We start from the raw sequence: 15,338 nt of genomic DNA, 5'->3' as shown, positions 1-15,338 counted from the left end.
CTCGGGAAGGAGAAAGGGAGGCGGGGCGGGGCGGGGGCGGGGTGCTCCTCGGTAAAACCACCTCCACTGCGTTGGGGTCCTTAATGATGGAGCTTGAAGGTATCCTTCCCTCCATAGCATAAATTCAATATGAATCATTTCAACTTATACTTTAGATGATATCCCAGATGTTCTGAGAGTGTGAAGGGGCTTAGTGACTAGCTTAAATGTAATTTGGTTGGGCTGTTTAGCTGCATAATTTCCAATGTCATTATCTGTAGATCTTTCTTTTAAGGCTGGTAAGGTTCAACTAGAGGTGGCCCTCCAATTTCCTACTTGGAGGGTGCAGATCTGGTTGTAAACATTCTGGGAGCTGAATGGAGGAAAAGGTTTCAGCATCTAATATACACTTTACTCAAAGCAGACACCTTAAAAAACCTGTTCTTTGCCAGGAAGGAGGAACCCAGGGCACTGGGGGCAAAAAGACAACCCTAGGCTTCCAGAGAGAAAAACTCATCACTTACAGGGGGTCAAGAACCAACATATCTTTCAATTTCTCAACAGTCACAAAGAAAACTAGGACACCTGGGAGCAAGTCCATCAAATTTCAAAAGGAAATTTATTTCAAACTGAAATTCTATACCTGGCTAGTAAACTACCAATCAAGTGTGGATAATGAATAAAGGTATATTCAGACATTCAAAAGCTCGAAAAATATCCCTTTAATTTACTTATCCCTTTTCAGGAGGCTACTGGAGTTGTGCTTCACTAGAATGAGGCCTGAACAAACAAAACGAACACATAGGATATAGGAAACAAGACACGACACAGAAGAAAGATACAGTGGGAAGCCCTGACAACAACTGTGCGCTCCGTGTAGATGGTGCAGGTCAGAAGGATCCCGAAAGGGGGAGGGTTAGCTCAAGTGCTAGAATGAGTGCTTAGCATGCACTGGGTCCTGGCTTCAATCTCCAGCACCTCCTCTAAAAATAAATAAGTAAATAAATAAAACTAATTAACCCCCCTCAAAAAAAACTTTAAAAAAATAAAAGAAGGCTCCAGAAGAGGCTCCTTCAGGAAGATAAAACTGATAGGACACCTCATCTGTCTGACTGTCTGTAGGGAGAGATTTAAACAGTAATTAAGAAATCTGCATATATTAGCATGGTCCCTGCGCAAGGATAGCATGCAAATTTGTAAAGCGTTCCATATTAAAAAAAAAAGTCTGTAGCACAGGGAACTATATTCAGTATCTTGTAGTAACCTATAATGAAAAAATATGAAAACAAGTATATGTATGACTGAAACATTAAGCCACACACCAGAAACTGACACAACGTTGTAAACAGACTATTCTTCAATTAAAAAAAAAACTCTTAAGAGCAAAAAAAAAAAGTCTGGACTTGGCCTAGTGATGAATAGTGAAACAAAATAAGATTATTAACTACAGGAAAAACAAAAAGCTGTGGAAGAGAAGTAATCATAGTATATTACTTTGCCAAGAGATGAGTAATGTTTACCTAGTCATAACAAAGTAAACACAAATCTCTTTTAAAACATACAGGGTAACTATATTGGACAGATAAAGGGATGGGAAGTGTGGAGGGCGGGTAGAGGAAGGGCTGGGGAAAGTAAGAAGAGTTAAACCCTCATTTTCCATTAAGTGAAGTCAATAGATAATGCCTAAAAGTGACACATCAAGAAATAGCGATACAGTGGGGTGGGAAGGGATAGACTGGGATTTCAAAATGTAGAATAGATAAGATTATATTGTATAGCACAGGGAAATATATACAAGATCTTATGGTAGCTCACAGAGAAAGAAATGTGACAATGAATATATATATGTTCATGAATAACTGAAAAATTGTGCTCTACACTGGAATTTGACACATTGTAAAATGATAATAAATCAATAAAAAATGTTTTATAAAAAGAGGTAGCTATACAAACATTTTATATAGAAAAATTAAGGTAAACATCAAAATAACCAGTGGAAAGAGGTAAAATGGCTTTCTTTGAGGATGGGGAAACAGGGATGGGGAGAGGTGGGGATACACTCTCTGTTGTTTCATTGCAAAACTTACAAGATTTTACAGAATCATCTGACTCTAAGTCACAGATGCATATAACTGATAAAAATAAAAAATAAAATTGAGAAAAAGGATTGCTCTAAACCCAAATTTTGCCTCTGAACAATTCACTTTCTGGTGAAGGAAATAGACATGAAGATAAATAATTTAAGATTGAGTGCAATAAGTGTAACAACGGAAATGTTTGCAATGACTGAGGGAGCACAGAAAACAAGTACTATTTGGGGAGTGGACAGGCATGTAGGATGGACAGAATACTAGACAATAATAAGGATGAAACAAGAAATTGTGTGTGCTAGGCACTGAGCAATCCATAGTGCTGGAATGGAGTTAAAAGCAGGATCCTGAATATTATGCAGAATATACATGTTAGGATATAATTTTAAAGTCAAGGAGAACATTAAACTGTTTAATGTTTACTAGAGGGAGCTGGAGTAGGGAAGACGTTTTGAACAATCCTGTGTTATTTTAACTATAAAAGCCGATGAGGAGCTGCTTTTGTGGAAAACAAAAAAACTAAGGCAGTTTAGGCTGAAATGCAAAAAGGGTAAGTTTTTTTTAATTGAAGTATAGTGGATATACAATATTGTGTTAATTTCTGGTGTACAACATAGTGATTCACTTATACATATATATTTATGTTACTTTTCATATTCTTTTTCATCTTAGGCCCCTTACAAGGTATTGAATATAGTTCCCTGTGCTATATAGTAGGGCTTTTGTTGTTTATCTGTTTTATACATAGTAGTTAGTATCTGCAAATCCTGAATTCCTAATTTATCCCTCCCCCCAAAAAACATTTTGACCATGGAACCAGTTAACGTCCACGCAATGTGAACATTCTTTCCTCCATACACGTCTATCTGGAGTTGGGCCGCAATCTCAGAAAAGATGCTGTTTAAGTACAATTGACCCTTGAAGAACACAAGTTTGAGCTGCACAGGTCCCCTTTACAGATTTTTTCAATAAATACTTACTATAGTACTACACCATCTGTGGTTAGTTGAATCCGTGGATGTGGAAATGCAGATAGATACAGAAGGCTGATTATAAAGTTATACATGGATTTTCAACTGGACAGAAGGTTGGCACTCCAACCCCTACATTGTTCAAGGGTCAACTGTATACAAAAATTTAAAGTTTAAGTTGAATTTTTACTGCGTGGCTGTGGTAAGAATATGTGCAGTTGTTCTCATGAGGATACTAACTTACGAATTAACCATAGTCCAAGGACATGTGATTATACATGTATTAGCAACAGGAAACTGCCCGAGGTACTTAGCTGAGGTGAATAATCTCAGAGGAAGGCAGCGTAGACCCTACCAGTCTGAGCAAATTACCTATACTCAGTTAACCAGATCCCCACATGTAAACCCAAATTTTAAAAACAAGTCTACCACTGCTATGGAAAATGGTATGGGGGTTGCTCAAAAAAATTAAAATTTATTATATGATGCAGCAACTCCATTCTAGGTATATACCCCTCAAAATTGAAAGCAAGATCTTAAAGAGATATTAGTACATCCATGTTCATAGCAGCATTATTCACAATAGCCAAAATTTGGAAGCAACCCAAGTGATAATGGATAAATAAAATGTGTGTATACATGTAATAGAATATTATTCAGCCCTAAAAAAGAAGGAAATTCTGACAATGCTACAACATGAATGAATCTTAAGAACATCATGCTAAGAGGATTAAGCCAGTCACAAAGGAATGTATACTGTACAATTCCAGTTATATATGTCACCTGGAATTATAAAATTCATAGGTACAAAAACTAGAATGGTGGTGCCCAAAGGCTAGGAGGAGGGGAGAATGGGGAGTTGTTTAATGGGTAGAGAGTTTCAGTGTTGCAAGATGGAAAGAGTCCTAGAGATGGCTGATAGTAATAGTTGCACAACAGTGTGAATATACTTAATGCCACTGAATTGTACACTAAAAAATGGTTAAAATGGAAAATTTTATATTTGTATTTTTCCACAATTAAAAAAAGTCTAGCAGAAATATAAGGACCTATAATAACCTACTGTTTTTTCACTAAGGATTGAAATTTGGCTAAATATTAAATGTGCAAGAGCTTTTAAAAAGAGGCCAAGATTTAGTTGGGAAATGTGTGCTACTTGAAGAGCATGGGATGAGTAATGAATTTTATTTTTCCTCACACAGAAGCACAAACTTGCTATGAAGAGGTTTCTTTAAGCAGGTCTCAGTAGGGAGCCCTGAAGAAGGAGGGGTAAATTGAAGAAATGAGAAAAAAGGTGCTCTTGGATCCGATGCATTCGAAGCAATTATATATAGAACAATATAGTCCCTTAAGTGATTCTCTGTTCATTACTAAATTCGTGGTGGAGGGCAACAAAAGAGTCATAAGTATGTGGAAGAAACCATTATTAGAATACAAGTTACATTCGTTAAGGCAATCGCCGCTTTAAAGTCTTAAGACTGTCTAAAGGACTCTGGTGCCTGAATAAACTACTTTTTGTCCCCGCCAAAGCCCGAGTGCAACCGCCTGACAGCAACCGGAGTGAATGGACCACCGAGAGCTCCAGCCCGGCAGGTGGCAAGGCCAAACGATGCAAGCACCAAGCCTCGCGGGGTCTACTGAGCAGGGGTGGAGGGGGAGTGGGCGGGACTTCTCCTACACCGGGAAGGTGGTCGGGGCCAGAGGGGGCGTGTTCGGCGGCGTGTTCGGCGGCGTGTTCGGCGGCTAGGGGCAGGCTCCGCCCCGAAGGCGGTGCCAGTCGGCAGCGGCGCGACGCTGCGCAGCACGTGTACGAGCCCGGTCGCTGTGAGTCTGCTCTGGGGCTGCCGGGCCCGGGAACAGAACGCGCTGCCTATGCCAGGCCGCTCTCGCAGCTGGCTCTTCCGAGTGACCCTCGCCGCCACCGCCCTCCTGCGCCCCGAGCAGCGCGCCCGTCTCCTCGCCTCCCGGCCCGCGCCGCGCCTGCGCTCTCAGGCCCCGGGTAAGTGCGTGGCCTTCCCTCAGCTGCCTGGGCTCCGCTGCCAGCCCTCAGCCCGGCGCCCCGGCCCCCAAGACCCCGGCGGGAGGGGCAGCGTGGACTAGAAAGGCGTCCCGGCCTTGGTCTGAGCCCTCGGCCCGCCCACGGCGCCTCCATTACTGCTCGTGCCCGCGGGAGCGCGGCTGGAGCCCGGCGGGTCCGGCGCTTCGGCGGTGCCAGCCCCGCCCCCCGCTCTCCGGGCGGGTCCTCGCGGGCGCCGCGCCCTCCCTCCTCCCCGCGGCGCTATCAGCCCGCGGATCCCAGTCCCACTCCTCCCTTTCTTTGCCCCTGAGGCTCCCTAAGCTCTTCCTCCCGGAAGAATAAAACCAGCCTTTATCCCTAAAGCCCTTTACAGCCCCAATACATCTCCGGGCCAGCCTTCTACCAGGTCCAGCTCACGTGCTTTCGTCTTATTTATCACTACTAACAGCGAGCCTACTGTGTGCCAGGCAAGCACTCTGGTAACTGCTTGTTCTGTGTACGTTGTCCCCAGTGTAGGAGCAAACCGGAGTTTTTCTCCGGTCTTCTGCTTGGTCACCGTTTAATGAGTGGATGCAGTAGATGCTGTTCGGCGTGTTGAAACTCATCCGCATGGAGTCTTTACCACCAGCCCTGCACCGAGAGGTTTAAAAGTACATTTTCATTGCCAGGGTATTAGTGCCTGCCAAGATATAGGGTTTGGTGTGAGTTTAGTCTTTCAGATATTTGGTTCTGTTGTCAGACTACGTTCCCCCTACTCTTTCCAAAAATATAGAATTACTAAGGACTTTGGTCCCTAGTCTCTAACCATCTGTGAAACGGGCATGCACCATCGCCTGGGGATGTCTTGGTAATTGAGGAATCTGTCAAAAATCAGACTATACACGTACTGAAAAGGGAATGGATAGGCAATGATTATGTTCAATCATTAGGCAAAGTAGCCAACGTATATATTAACACTCCTTTGGAACATATCTTGATAGAAGCTGGTGCAGTAGAGCTATTGATAAAAAATGGCCTTTGCCCCCAAATAAGAGAGAGAAATGACAGTCCAGCTGGTCTGTTGACTAAGTTTGCTCCTGCCTCAGGTCCTTTACCGACGCTGTTCCCACTGCCTGGAACACGCATCTTTTCTAGTTTAGTTCTTCCTTCGAGTCTTTGCTAACAAGGCACCTCCTTAAGAGAGACTTCACTAAAGAGCACCCCTCTTTCTCACTGTCCTTACTCTTGTTGATTTGTGGCTCGTATGCTTGCGTATTCTGGGATTTTTTTTTTATTTTATTCTCTGATATGTAAGCTCAATGGGAGCCGGAAGTTCCCCTCTTTTCCCCAGTGCCTGGAACAGTGTCAGACTCATAAAAGGTGCTCAATAAATATTTGTGGAATGAACGAATCTAACGGACTTAATGACTTTGCATATTAGAGTGTAGTGTGTGCTCTACCCTGAAAATAGTGCTCTTTATTGTGAGAGCTGGAGGAATTATTGACAGTTTGCAGAGGATGGAGGGTAGATACATTTAAAAAGTGGAAGTTGTGGAGGGTTTTGAAATAGATACGATTAAGACTAATACGGCTTTTTTTTAGTGATTTATTTTACAGGAAATAACGTTAAGGGACTGTCGATGTATTAAAATTTTGAAAATGTTGAACGTTATTTTTGTTGTGGATTGTAGAGGAATCTTATTGGTGAATCTTATATATTAATGAAAGAGACTTTAAAATACTGTTGAAGTTGTAATATTTCTAATCCCATTTGGCTGCTTCAGAGTGTAAAAGAAACAAAAAAAATCACTTTAGTATTCTCTCCAAAGAACTGTGTAGGACGTTAATGTAAGTTCATGGATAAGTAACAGTAGATTTCATTTTATCCCCAGTTGTAGCATCAAGCTTCTGGTCTATAAAGATTATGCTTGACGTTTGAGATGCTGTCATTACTGTCGTGGGTAGTCTATTTGTGCAGCATCACGTTTCTTAAACATTTTTAAAAAATTTAATACCATTAAAAAACCTCATAAAGCTGGCGCTTTACTCCCCACCCCCCTTTTTTAAGCCAATCACTTTTTACAGCTTTGAGTTAGAAGGCTTGAATATGTAAATATGGATTTTTCTGAATGCAAAACTCACTTCCTTAGGGAAATCAAATTGGGGCAGTCAGGGTTGTTTTATGTTTCTGGTTGAATTCTTAGCCTCTTCAATGTTCACATGATCCTCTCTCATTTAAAAATTACATTGCATTTCAATCTTCTATTTTACATAGTTCCTGCTTAAGAATGTGACACTGATTTAACTTCTGCCTCTCCTATTCCGGAAGTTTTCACAGCTGTTCTCCTAAATATGTTCTCAGCTTCTAAGCGCACAGACAGAACTTAGCAAAATATATATTAAATGATTTATAATCACTTGTGCTGTATATACTTTAATAATTAATGTCTGTGATAGGCCATTGGCTAAAACAAATGGAAAGTATAATTTTGTTTACTGAGCTTGTCTTTGCAATTGAATGCAATAAGAAAAAGAGATCAGACAAGTATCCACAAGTATCAAGAAAAAGACTGCCAAAAAATACTAAAGGCCTGTTTATTTGGTGCTCTTGGCAGTGCTTTCAGGGTCTCTTAAAATTAAATGGTATTTGAAGGAGAAGCAATGTTTCATCATTAGCCCAGAGAACAAAAGAAGCATAAGAAGCTTTGTTTTTTCCCAGACTCAGCAGTACAGTTCTGCGGTGGAAACCATCCATAATAAATATTAATGACCAACAGTTGAATAGGAACAGCTAGTACAGACCTTTGACCAAGTCATCATTTTTCAGCTTTACAGAGAAAGGAACTTAGACCTGAGAGGTTAAGTGACCACTTGATTAACAACAAAACCTAGATCAGGCTCCAAGTCACAACCCCAAACTGCTGCTTACCAAGCAAGAGTTGAAACTGGTAGTTGATAACTTCAGATCCACGACCTGCTAATATTCTCATTCCAAGGGATGTTAGGTGTTACCGTGCTGACCTAAACCTTTTAGAACTTTATTCACATAGAGGAGAGTGAGGAGTTGGGGTGATGCCCGTATTCTGACTTAGGTGACTGGAAGTTTGGTGGTAACATTCCCTGAGGTAAGAGGTGCAATTTAAAAGAGGCGCATTTGTGGTGGGAGATGATGAGATCAATTTAGAGCATGATTTCACAGATTTTTTTCTTTTAGTGGAGGTACCGGGGATTGAACCCAGGACCTCTTGCATGCTAAGCACCCACTCTACCAGTGAGTTATACCCACCCCCTAAGGCATGTTGAATTTGAGTGATCAATTCTACCTCTTACTAGCTGTGGAGTTTGTGCAAGATGCTCCCTGGGCTTCAGTTTTTTATTGGCTAAGATGGGAATAATAATGATGCGTATGTTATAGGGCTGGAGCGAGGCTTGAATGAGCTCACTGTACACACTCTATAATTGTCTAGCTGTCATTACAATTGCCTTGTACTCCTCAGTAAACCAGGGAGTTGGACATGGGTCTCGGCTCTAAAACAGGGGAATTAAGAAAGGAACCGGACTGTGGAAGGACCCTGGGGAAGCACAAATTTAAACAACAGGTCAAGCAGAAGGGGAAAGATCACCTGGAGAGGCAGGAGAAAAGCAAGTAGTAGCAGCCAGATCTTCCACCAGAATGTAAGCTCCACATGTGCAGAGTGTTTATTTGATTTGCTGGGGTGTCATGTCACAGTATCTGGACTAACGCCTGGCACAGTGGTGCACAGGAATGTTTGTTGAGAGAATGGAGTGCAGGGACGAGAAATGAGTGAGTGTTAAAATGAATCTGGACTTCCCTTCAGAGAACTGTTGTGTTAAGAGGAATGATTTATATAATAAGTGGTCCTGTGAAATGTGCTGGGAGGCGGTATGTCTACACGAGGATCCCTGTTTTCTTTGTGAATGGCACACAGGACTTGGAGAAGACCATGCTGACCAGGGATGGCCAGGCAGCGTGGAGGGCTGTCATGAAAGGAAATCCCCTGACCTGGTGATGTCTTCTTCAGCAGCAGCCAGCAACACAACTGGAGACAGGAGGATTGGTACTTAGTTGAGGTTTAGCAAGGATCGTGCAGCAGAAGGACTAATGAGCAAGAGTGTTTAGTGTTGGTTGAGAGTTGTTGAGGTTTGGGGCACTTGAAGAAGTGAAGATGGAGGAGGGGATATCTTGAGACTGGAGGTGTGTTTGAAGAACAGGTGATGGGAGAGAGGGAGCAGAACTGGAAAGATTGGTGGTTCAATGAGAGTAGAATAATTAGTGTTTCTTTTTATATTTTGAACTTTTATTTTTAATGTAAAAAAATTCAAACATGCCAAGTAGAGAGAATGATGTGATGGAATCCCCATGTTCCTATCACCTGTTTCAACAGTTAATCAACTCATGGCCAAACTTGTTCCAAATCTATACCCACTTCCATTCATCACTGGTAAATTATTTTGAGGCAAATTCCAGACTTTGTATCTTTTCAGCCATAAAGATTTCAGTCTGTATCTCTAAAACATAAAGATGCTATTTAAAAATGTAACCACAGTGATATCGCCCTTTAAAAAGTTGACAGTACTACCTTAATGTCATCAAATATCCCCAGTGTTTCAATATCCCTGATTGTCTCATAAGTGCTTTTTCAAGTAAATTATCACTTTCTCCCCCCACCCCCTTTTATGAGGAGGAAGTAATTAGGTTTGTTGGTTGATTGGTTGATTTATTTTAATGGAGGTACTGGGGATTGAACCCAGGACCTGGTACATGCTAAGCATGCACTCCAGCACTGAACTATACCCTCCCCAGATAAATGCTTTTTTAATACTTGATTTAAATCATGGTTTAAATCAGGATCCAAAAAAGGATCCAGCCCTTGCATTTCTTTGTAGGTTTATCTGTACGTTCCCCTTTTCTCTTGCTGTTTATTAGATGAAGGACTGTCTTTGCTGAGTTTTCCACGTTCAGAATTTTGCTGATTGCTTCCCCATGGTGATGTTTAATATCTTCTTCTGTCCCTTTATGTCATCTAAACTAGTAGTTGGACATACAGTTTCAATCAGTAAGAGTACTTCAAAAATAATAGCCTGTCCTTTCAGAGGCCTGCAGTGTCTGGTTGTTTTTTGTGTGTGTGATGTTAGTGGCCATTGAAGTCATTGGCCGGATCCATTATGTCATTAGGAAATCGCTCCTTCATGTGTCTTGATCTCTGTAGATGGGGAACAGTCAGCACCTGTTTCAAGAATTCTATAAAATACCTATTGAGGCCTGTCATACCTCTCTGGATTCTCTGGCATGTACAAAGAATCAGTAGCCTCAAAGAATCTTTAGACCTCTTGAGGGTGAACAAGGGACTGACATTTGTTTAGTTCCTACTGTAGCTAGCCACTCTGTGTTCATTGTCTCATGTGACCTTCATGCGATCCCTGTGAAGCACATATCATTCCCGTTCTACAGCTGAAGAACAGGGGCTTAGAGAAGTTAATTTACTCGGACCAGTTACAGCCAGGATGTGGTGGAGAAAGTGCAAGTCTCGGGTGCCCACATGGGTAGTGCAGAAGAAGGGAGGTAACGTGGGAAGACATGCATTTAACAAAGTTATAGAGAAGTCAGGGCTGGTGGCCTTCAGATGAGTCTAAAAGGACAGGTGAGACCGGGATGTTCTGAGACAGGTGTGGAATTGGGAATGGGCACCTGTGGGGGCTGGACCTAATTTGCTGGAGGAATATAATGGTCCGTGGCACTGGGTGACTGATGGTGCTGAAGCAGAAGGATGGAGCAGAGGAAGTAATTGGTGTTTCCATCAAGGTTCATGGCCATCGGGTTGTTGAAAAAGAGCCTCCTGAGTTCTCTCATACTGGAAGGCGGTGGATGTCCTGCAGACCATAGAGTCCTGAGCCAAGCTGCGGATGTGGCTGTGACTGGCTGGGAGCTCAGGCTTCTGGAAGGGTCTTAGGATCCCCAGTAGATCCCGTCATGCCAGCTGAGAACCTTGTGTTTGTTTTTAGGAAAAGTCTGTGTCTTTATTGGCCAGCAGGCTACTTGAGGGGGATGAAGCGTCAGGAGTGGGTGGCTCGAATGCAGGGCTGGCTGTGCTTTGCAGGCTGTGTAGGTGATTGAGAACTCGCCTTGGTAGTGGCCGATCATCTCAGGCTTGATTTCCACCTGGCTGAAGGTCTTGCAGTTGTAGGCACCCACCGTCTCTGGCAGGATGATTGTGGTGCGCAGGTGCGTCTTCACCACCTGGGGCTTCTCGGTGGGCGGCGCCTCCTTCTCCGCCTGCGCAGGCGGTTCGGCCGGAGCGCTTCTCCGCTGCGTCAGCTGCGCACCGGCATGGCCTGCGGCTGGTCCAGGTCACGCCGCGCTTGAGGTGTTGCGGAGCCATTGCGGGTTTAGGGGTAAGAATATGTGCGACACAGTGTACTAACTGGCTCTGGGCTGTCCCCCAGGTACCTGCAATACCGCAGGACTGTAAGTGAGCTTGTCTTCTCCCGCACCCGCTCCTCTTCCTGGGTCCTCGTGTCAGGAAGAGCCTTTCAGGTCCCCAAGACAGAACACCTAAGTCATCCTGTAGTATCTTCTCTTTCCCCCCCACATTTATCACCCAGTTCTGTCCGCACCACCTCCTAAATGTCCCTGAATCCACCCCTCATTTTTGTCACCCGTGCCTCAGCCTTGGATCAACTTGTACTAACTTATTGTCTCAGTTGCTGGCTTATGTATTCTCCCAGCCGAACCCCGGTGTTTCTCTTCAGAGGGGTGCCAGGAAATCTAACTGATGAACCTGGTGGTGATTTGGTTTTCAGGATGTAATTTCCTCTTCTCTGTCTGGCGTGGCTTCCGCCCAGTCCCCGCCTTAACTCCAGACTCTCACCTTGTGTGTTTTACCCTCTCTGACCCCGGATGAGCTCAGTGGGGTTCTTGCAGCGTTCCACGCTCTCCCATGCCTCTTCAAGTGCTGTACCGCCTTCCTGCCCCTTTTCTACCGCCCTACTCTTATTCCTTCCCAAGCCAATGCTTGGCTCAGCTGTTCATTGCTCATCTTCCATTAGGAAGGGTGTCTTCTCCAATATCCTCTCACCAACGCCCCCTGAGGTCTTCTGTGTCTTACCGTGTGCTTGAGTGAGCCCTGGGCCCTCACTGGTGTGCAAGCTCTGTGAGAGGAACTTTGTCGATATATAGTGAGAATTAAGTGGCATCAGCATCTCATAAACTAGCATTCTCTTTTACTATACCTTGCTTAGAGTGAATAGAGAATAAATACTTTCTTACTTGAGTGAGAGATAATTTTGTATAACTAGTTGTGGGTCTACTTCTGTTCCCCGTTTCTTAATTTCTTCCATTTTCTTTAATTTTTTGTCTTTCAAGGGAAATTGTTTTTTCTCACATTTCTCCCTTTTTTTGTAGCCATCAAGATCATTTTTTCTTTCACTTTTTGCTTATATTTGTCTTTTTCTTTACTTTTCTTTCCATTCTTGATTTTTGACAATGAGGCAGGGTCAAATATGGATTCTTAAAATTTAGTTCATCATTATTATTCTGCTGTAGATGTTACTGTAAGTGGGCTCCTGGCTAACTAAGCCTTGGAGAACTAGAATATTTTGCTTATTTATGTTCTTTATGTTTACTAAGCTTGTGTGTTAATTTTAGTATCTCCCTATATAATTAATATGGGAAAAAGCTTTATCCTTATCTCACTGAGAGTCAAATAAGATCAATTTGGACAGACGCTTGTGGTCTTAGATACTATGAATTTTGAGGGGTCAGGGAGAAGGTATATGGTCTTCGATAAATGTGTTTATTTTGATTACCACATGTTACTCCTCTCTCACGCTGCTCTGTACTGGAAAGTACGTATGGCTTCCTAAACTTTTGCTCCGTACACTGTGTACAGGCCAGTTAAATGGTAAGCTGTGTTTTTTAAATGGTGGCAAAGTATACATACCATCATTCTAACCATTTCTAAGTGTACAGTTCAGTAGTTTTAAGTACATTCACATTGTGCAACCAACATGCAGAACTCTCTTTCATCCTGCAAAAGTGAAACTCTGTACCTGTTAAAGAACTTCCCATTCCTCTTGCTTTAAAAAAAAAGGGCATGGTGAGAGTATGTTTTAACATCAGTAAATGTATTCATACAGTTTTTAATTAATCAGCTTTTTGAAAGTATAACATACATGAAACAAAAATCAGATGATACAAGTGTGGTATTCAGCAAAAACAGCAAGTCTTTCTGCTGTCCCTGGCCACCTATACCTTCTCCTAGAAGTAACTACCTTTCCCAGTTTCCTTTCACATTATTTCTACATGTTGTTCAGTTTATGTACTCAGATGTCATTGTTCTTAATTTTTTGCTAAGATAAAAGCACTGAAATGAGTGTCTTTACAGCTAAAACCTTAAGCACTTTAATTATTTTCTTAGGATACTTCCTGAAAATTGTATTACTGAGTCAAAAGGCATCCATATTCTTAAGGTTTTTGATGTCAAATTCCCTGCAGAAGTGTTGTCATTTTCCTGTGCCACCGAAGGTATATTTGGAAGAATTATTTTAATAAATGAGTTTTAGGACCCTAGGAACAAAATTAAGTGTACCTCTGTTTGCAGAAACCTATTTCTTTACAGAGGTGATTATTATTGCTTACTCTTTCTTCTTTCCTGAAAGGTTCTCTTAAATGTTTTCTTGGATCCTTGAAAATGGAGATGACAGGAATTACTGGCATGTCACTGAAACGGGGGTCCGTTGCTGTTGAAGATAATGACAGCGTGGCTCCCGCTGAGGAGGCAAAGAGACAGAAGGTCTCAGAATGCTGTCCACCCAACAGTCAAGATGGGCTGGACAACAACTGTCTACCCAGCAGTGGAAAGGTGCCAGGGCCACCTGGAGCTGCAGGTGCTGGAGAGGGCAGAAAGAGTTCTGACACTCAGTCAGAAGAAGAGGAAGAAGAGGAGGAAGATGGCCTTTCAGAGGAGGGTGAGGAGGAGGAGGAAGCTGAGAGCTTTGCAGACATGATGAAACACGGGCTCACGGAGCTGGATGTGGGTATCACCAAGTTTGTAAGTTCTCACCAAGGGTTCTCAGGAATCTTAAAAGAAAGGTACGTTCAGTGTATGAATTAAGTTATTTTAGTTATATTAGTTCTTTGCTTTAGAAAGAAGTCATCAGGAGGGTGGGGTAGTAGCTCAGTGGTAGAGTGCATGCTTAGTGTGCACAAAGTCCTGGGTTCTGTCCCCAGTATCTCCTTTAAAAATTTTTTTTTAATTTTTAAAAATTAAAAAAATAAAATAAGGGAGGGAGGGTATAGCTCAGTGGTAGAGTGTGTGCTTAGCATGCACGAGGTCCTGGGTTCAATCCCTAGTACCTCCATTAAAAATAAATAAATAGATAAACCTAATTACCCCCCCAAAACAAAAACAAAACAAAACAAAAAATACAACTGTTAAAAAAAAAAAAAGAAATCGTCAGTCTATTCTTCCATTTAGCTTTCTGTCGCCAAGGACTGTTCACGTGGATTGCCAAAAAGGAATAGGACGAAGGAAAGCTGCCTGGTTGCATAAATGAAACTATGTGAAGATAAAATGAGTAAATAAAAATAATTTGCTTCTGGAGGAGGGTATAGCTCAGATGTAGAGTGCATGCTTAGCATGCACAGGGTCTTGGGTTCAATCCCCAGTACCTTCATTTAAACAAACAAACTAATTACCCCCCCAATTAATAAAAATAGTAATAAAAGATACTTTTTTTAAGAAAGTATCCAAAAATAATACAAATTTGCCTGTGGTGTGCCTTGTTAATACATGAATGGGTGCTGTTCATTTCCTTAAAATAAATTACTTTAAATGGTTTTGAGTTTTCCCTTGGATTGGTCTTAAACTCTTGACCTGAAGGGGCCACGTCTGCAGTAGAAAAGAGGTGGCCTTTGGAGCAGATGGATCTGGGTGCGAACCCAGTTCAGCCCCTTCCTAGTTACTTAACTCCTCTGAGCCTCAGTAACCTTGTCCACAAAATGGATCATAATACTTTGGGTTGTTGAGAGGACTTTAAATAATGTGTGTAAAGTATTTAGCATGAAGGTAAGCTTCAGGGTGGTTCATGGTAGATTTACTGGGTTCTGCTTCAACTGACCATTTACTGTGTCTTATAATTCACTTTAGAATGGACTATGTAATCGGAGGACAAATGTAATAAGCTTCAATTTATGCATTTCTCTGGAAGCCTATACTAAAAGCTCAGAGGATCTTTTCTTTCCATTCTGATAAAAAGCCAAGGTGTGGCTTAGAATTCATT

General features: G+C 42.1%; 1 protein-coding gene across 1 annotated transcript in view; it reads left to right on the top strand.

The window, feature by feature from the left end:
* Nucleotides 1-4,812: 4,812 nt before the first annotated feature.
* PUS7 (pseudouridine synthase 7) overlaps nucleotides 4,813-15,338 on the top strand; it is a 47,646-nt gene continuing 37,120 nt past the window's right edge. The window contains exons 1-2 of the mRNA XM_015234549.3: nucleotides 4,813-5,039; nucleotides 13,716-14,148. Coding sequence (XP_015090035.1) covers nucleotides 4,913-5,039; nucleotides 13,716-14,148 — 560 coding nt within the window. The 5' untranslated portion in view covers nucleotides 4,813-4,912. The remainder of the gene's footprint in view (nucleotides 5,040-13,715; nucleotides 14,149-15,338) is intronic.

This window comes from Vicugna pacos, chromosome 7 (assembly GCF_048564905.1).
Source record: "Vicugna pacos chromosome 7, VicPac4, whole genome shotgun sequence".
Lineage (NCBI taxonomy): Eukaryota > Metazoa > Chordata > Mammalia > Artiodactyla > Camelidae > Vicugna > Vicugna pacos.
The sequence above is the reverse complement of the archived record's forward strand: the minus strand, read 5'-3'. Positions and strand labels throughout refer to the sequence as shown.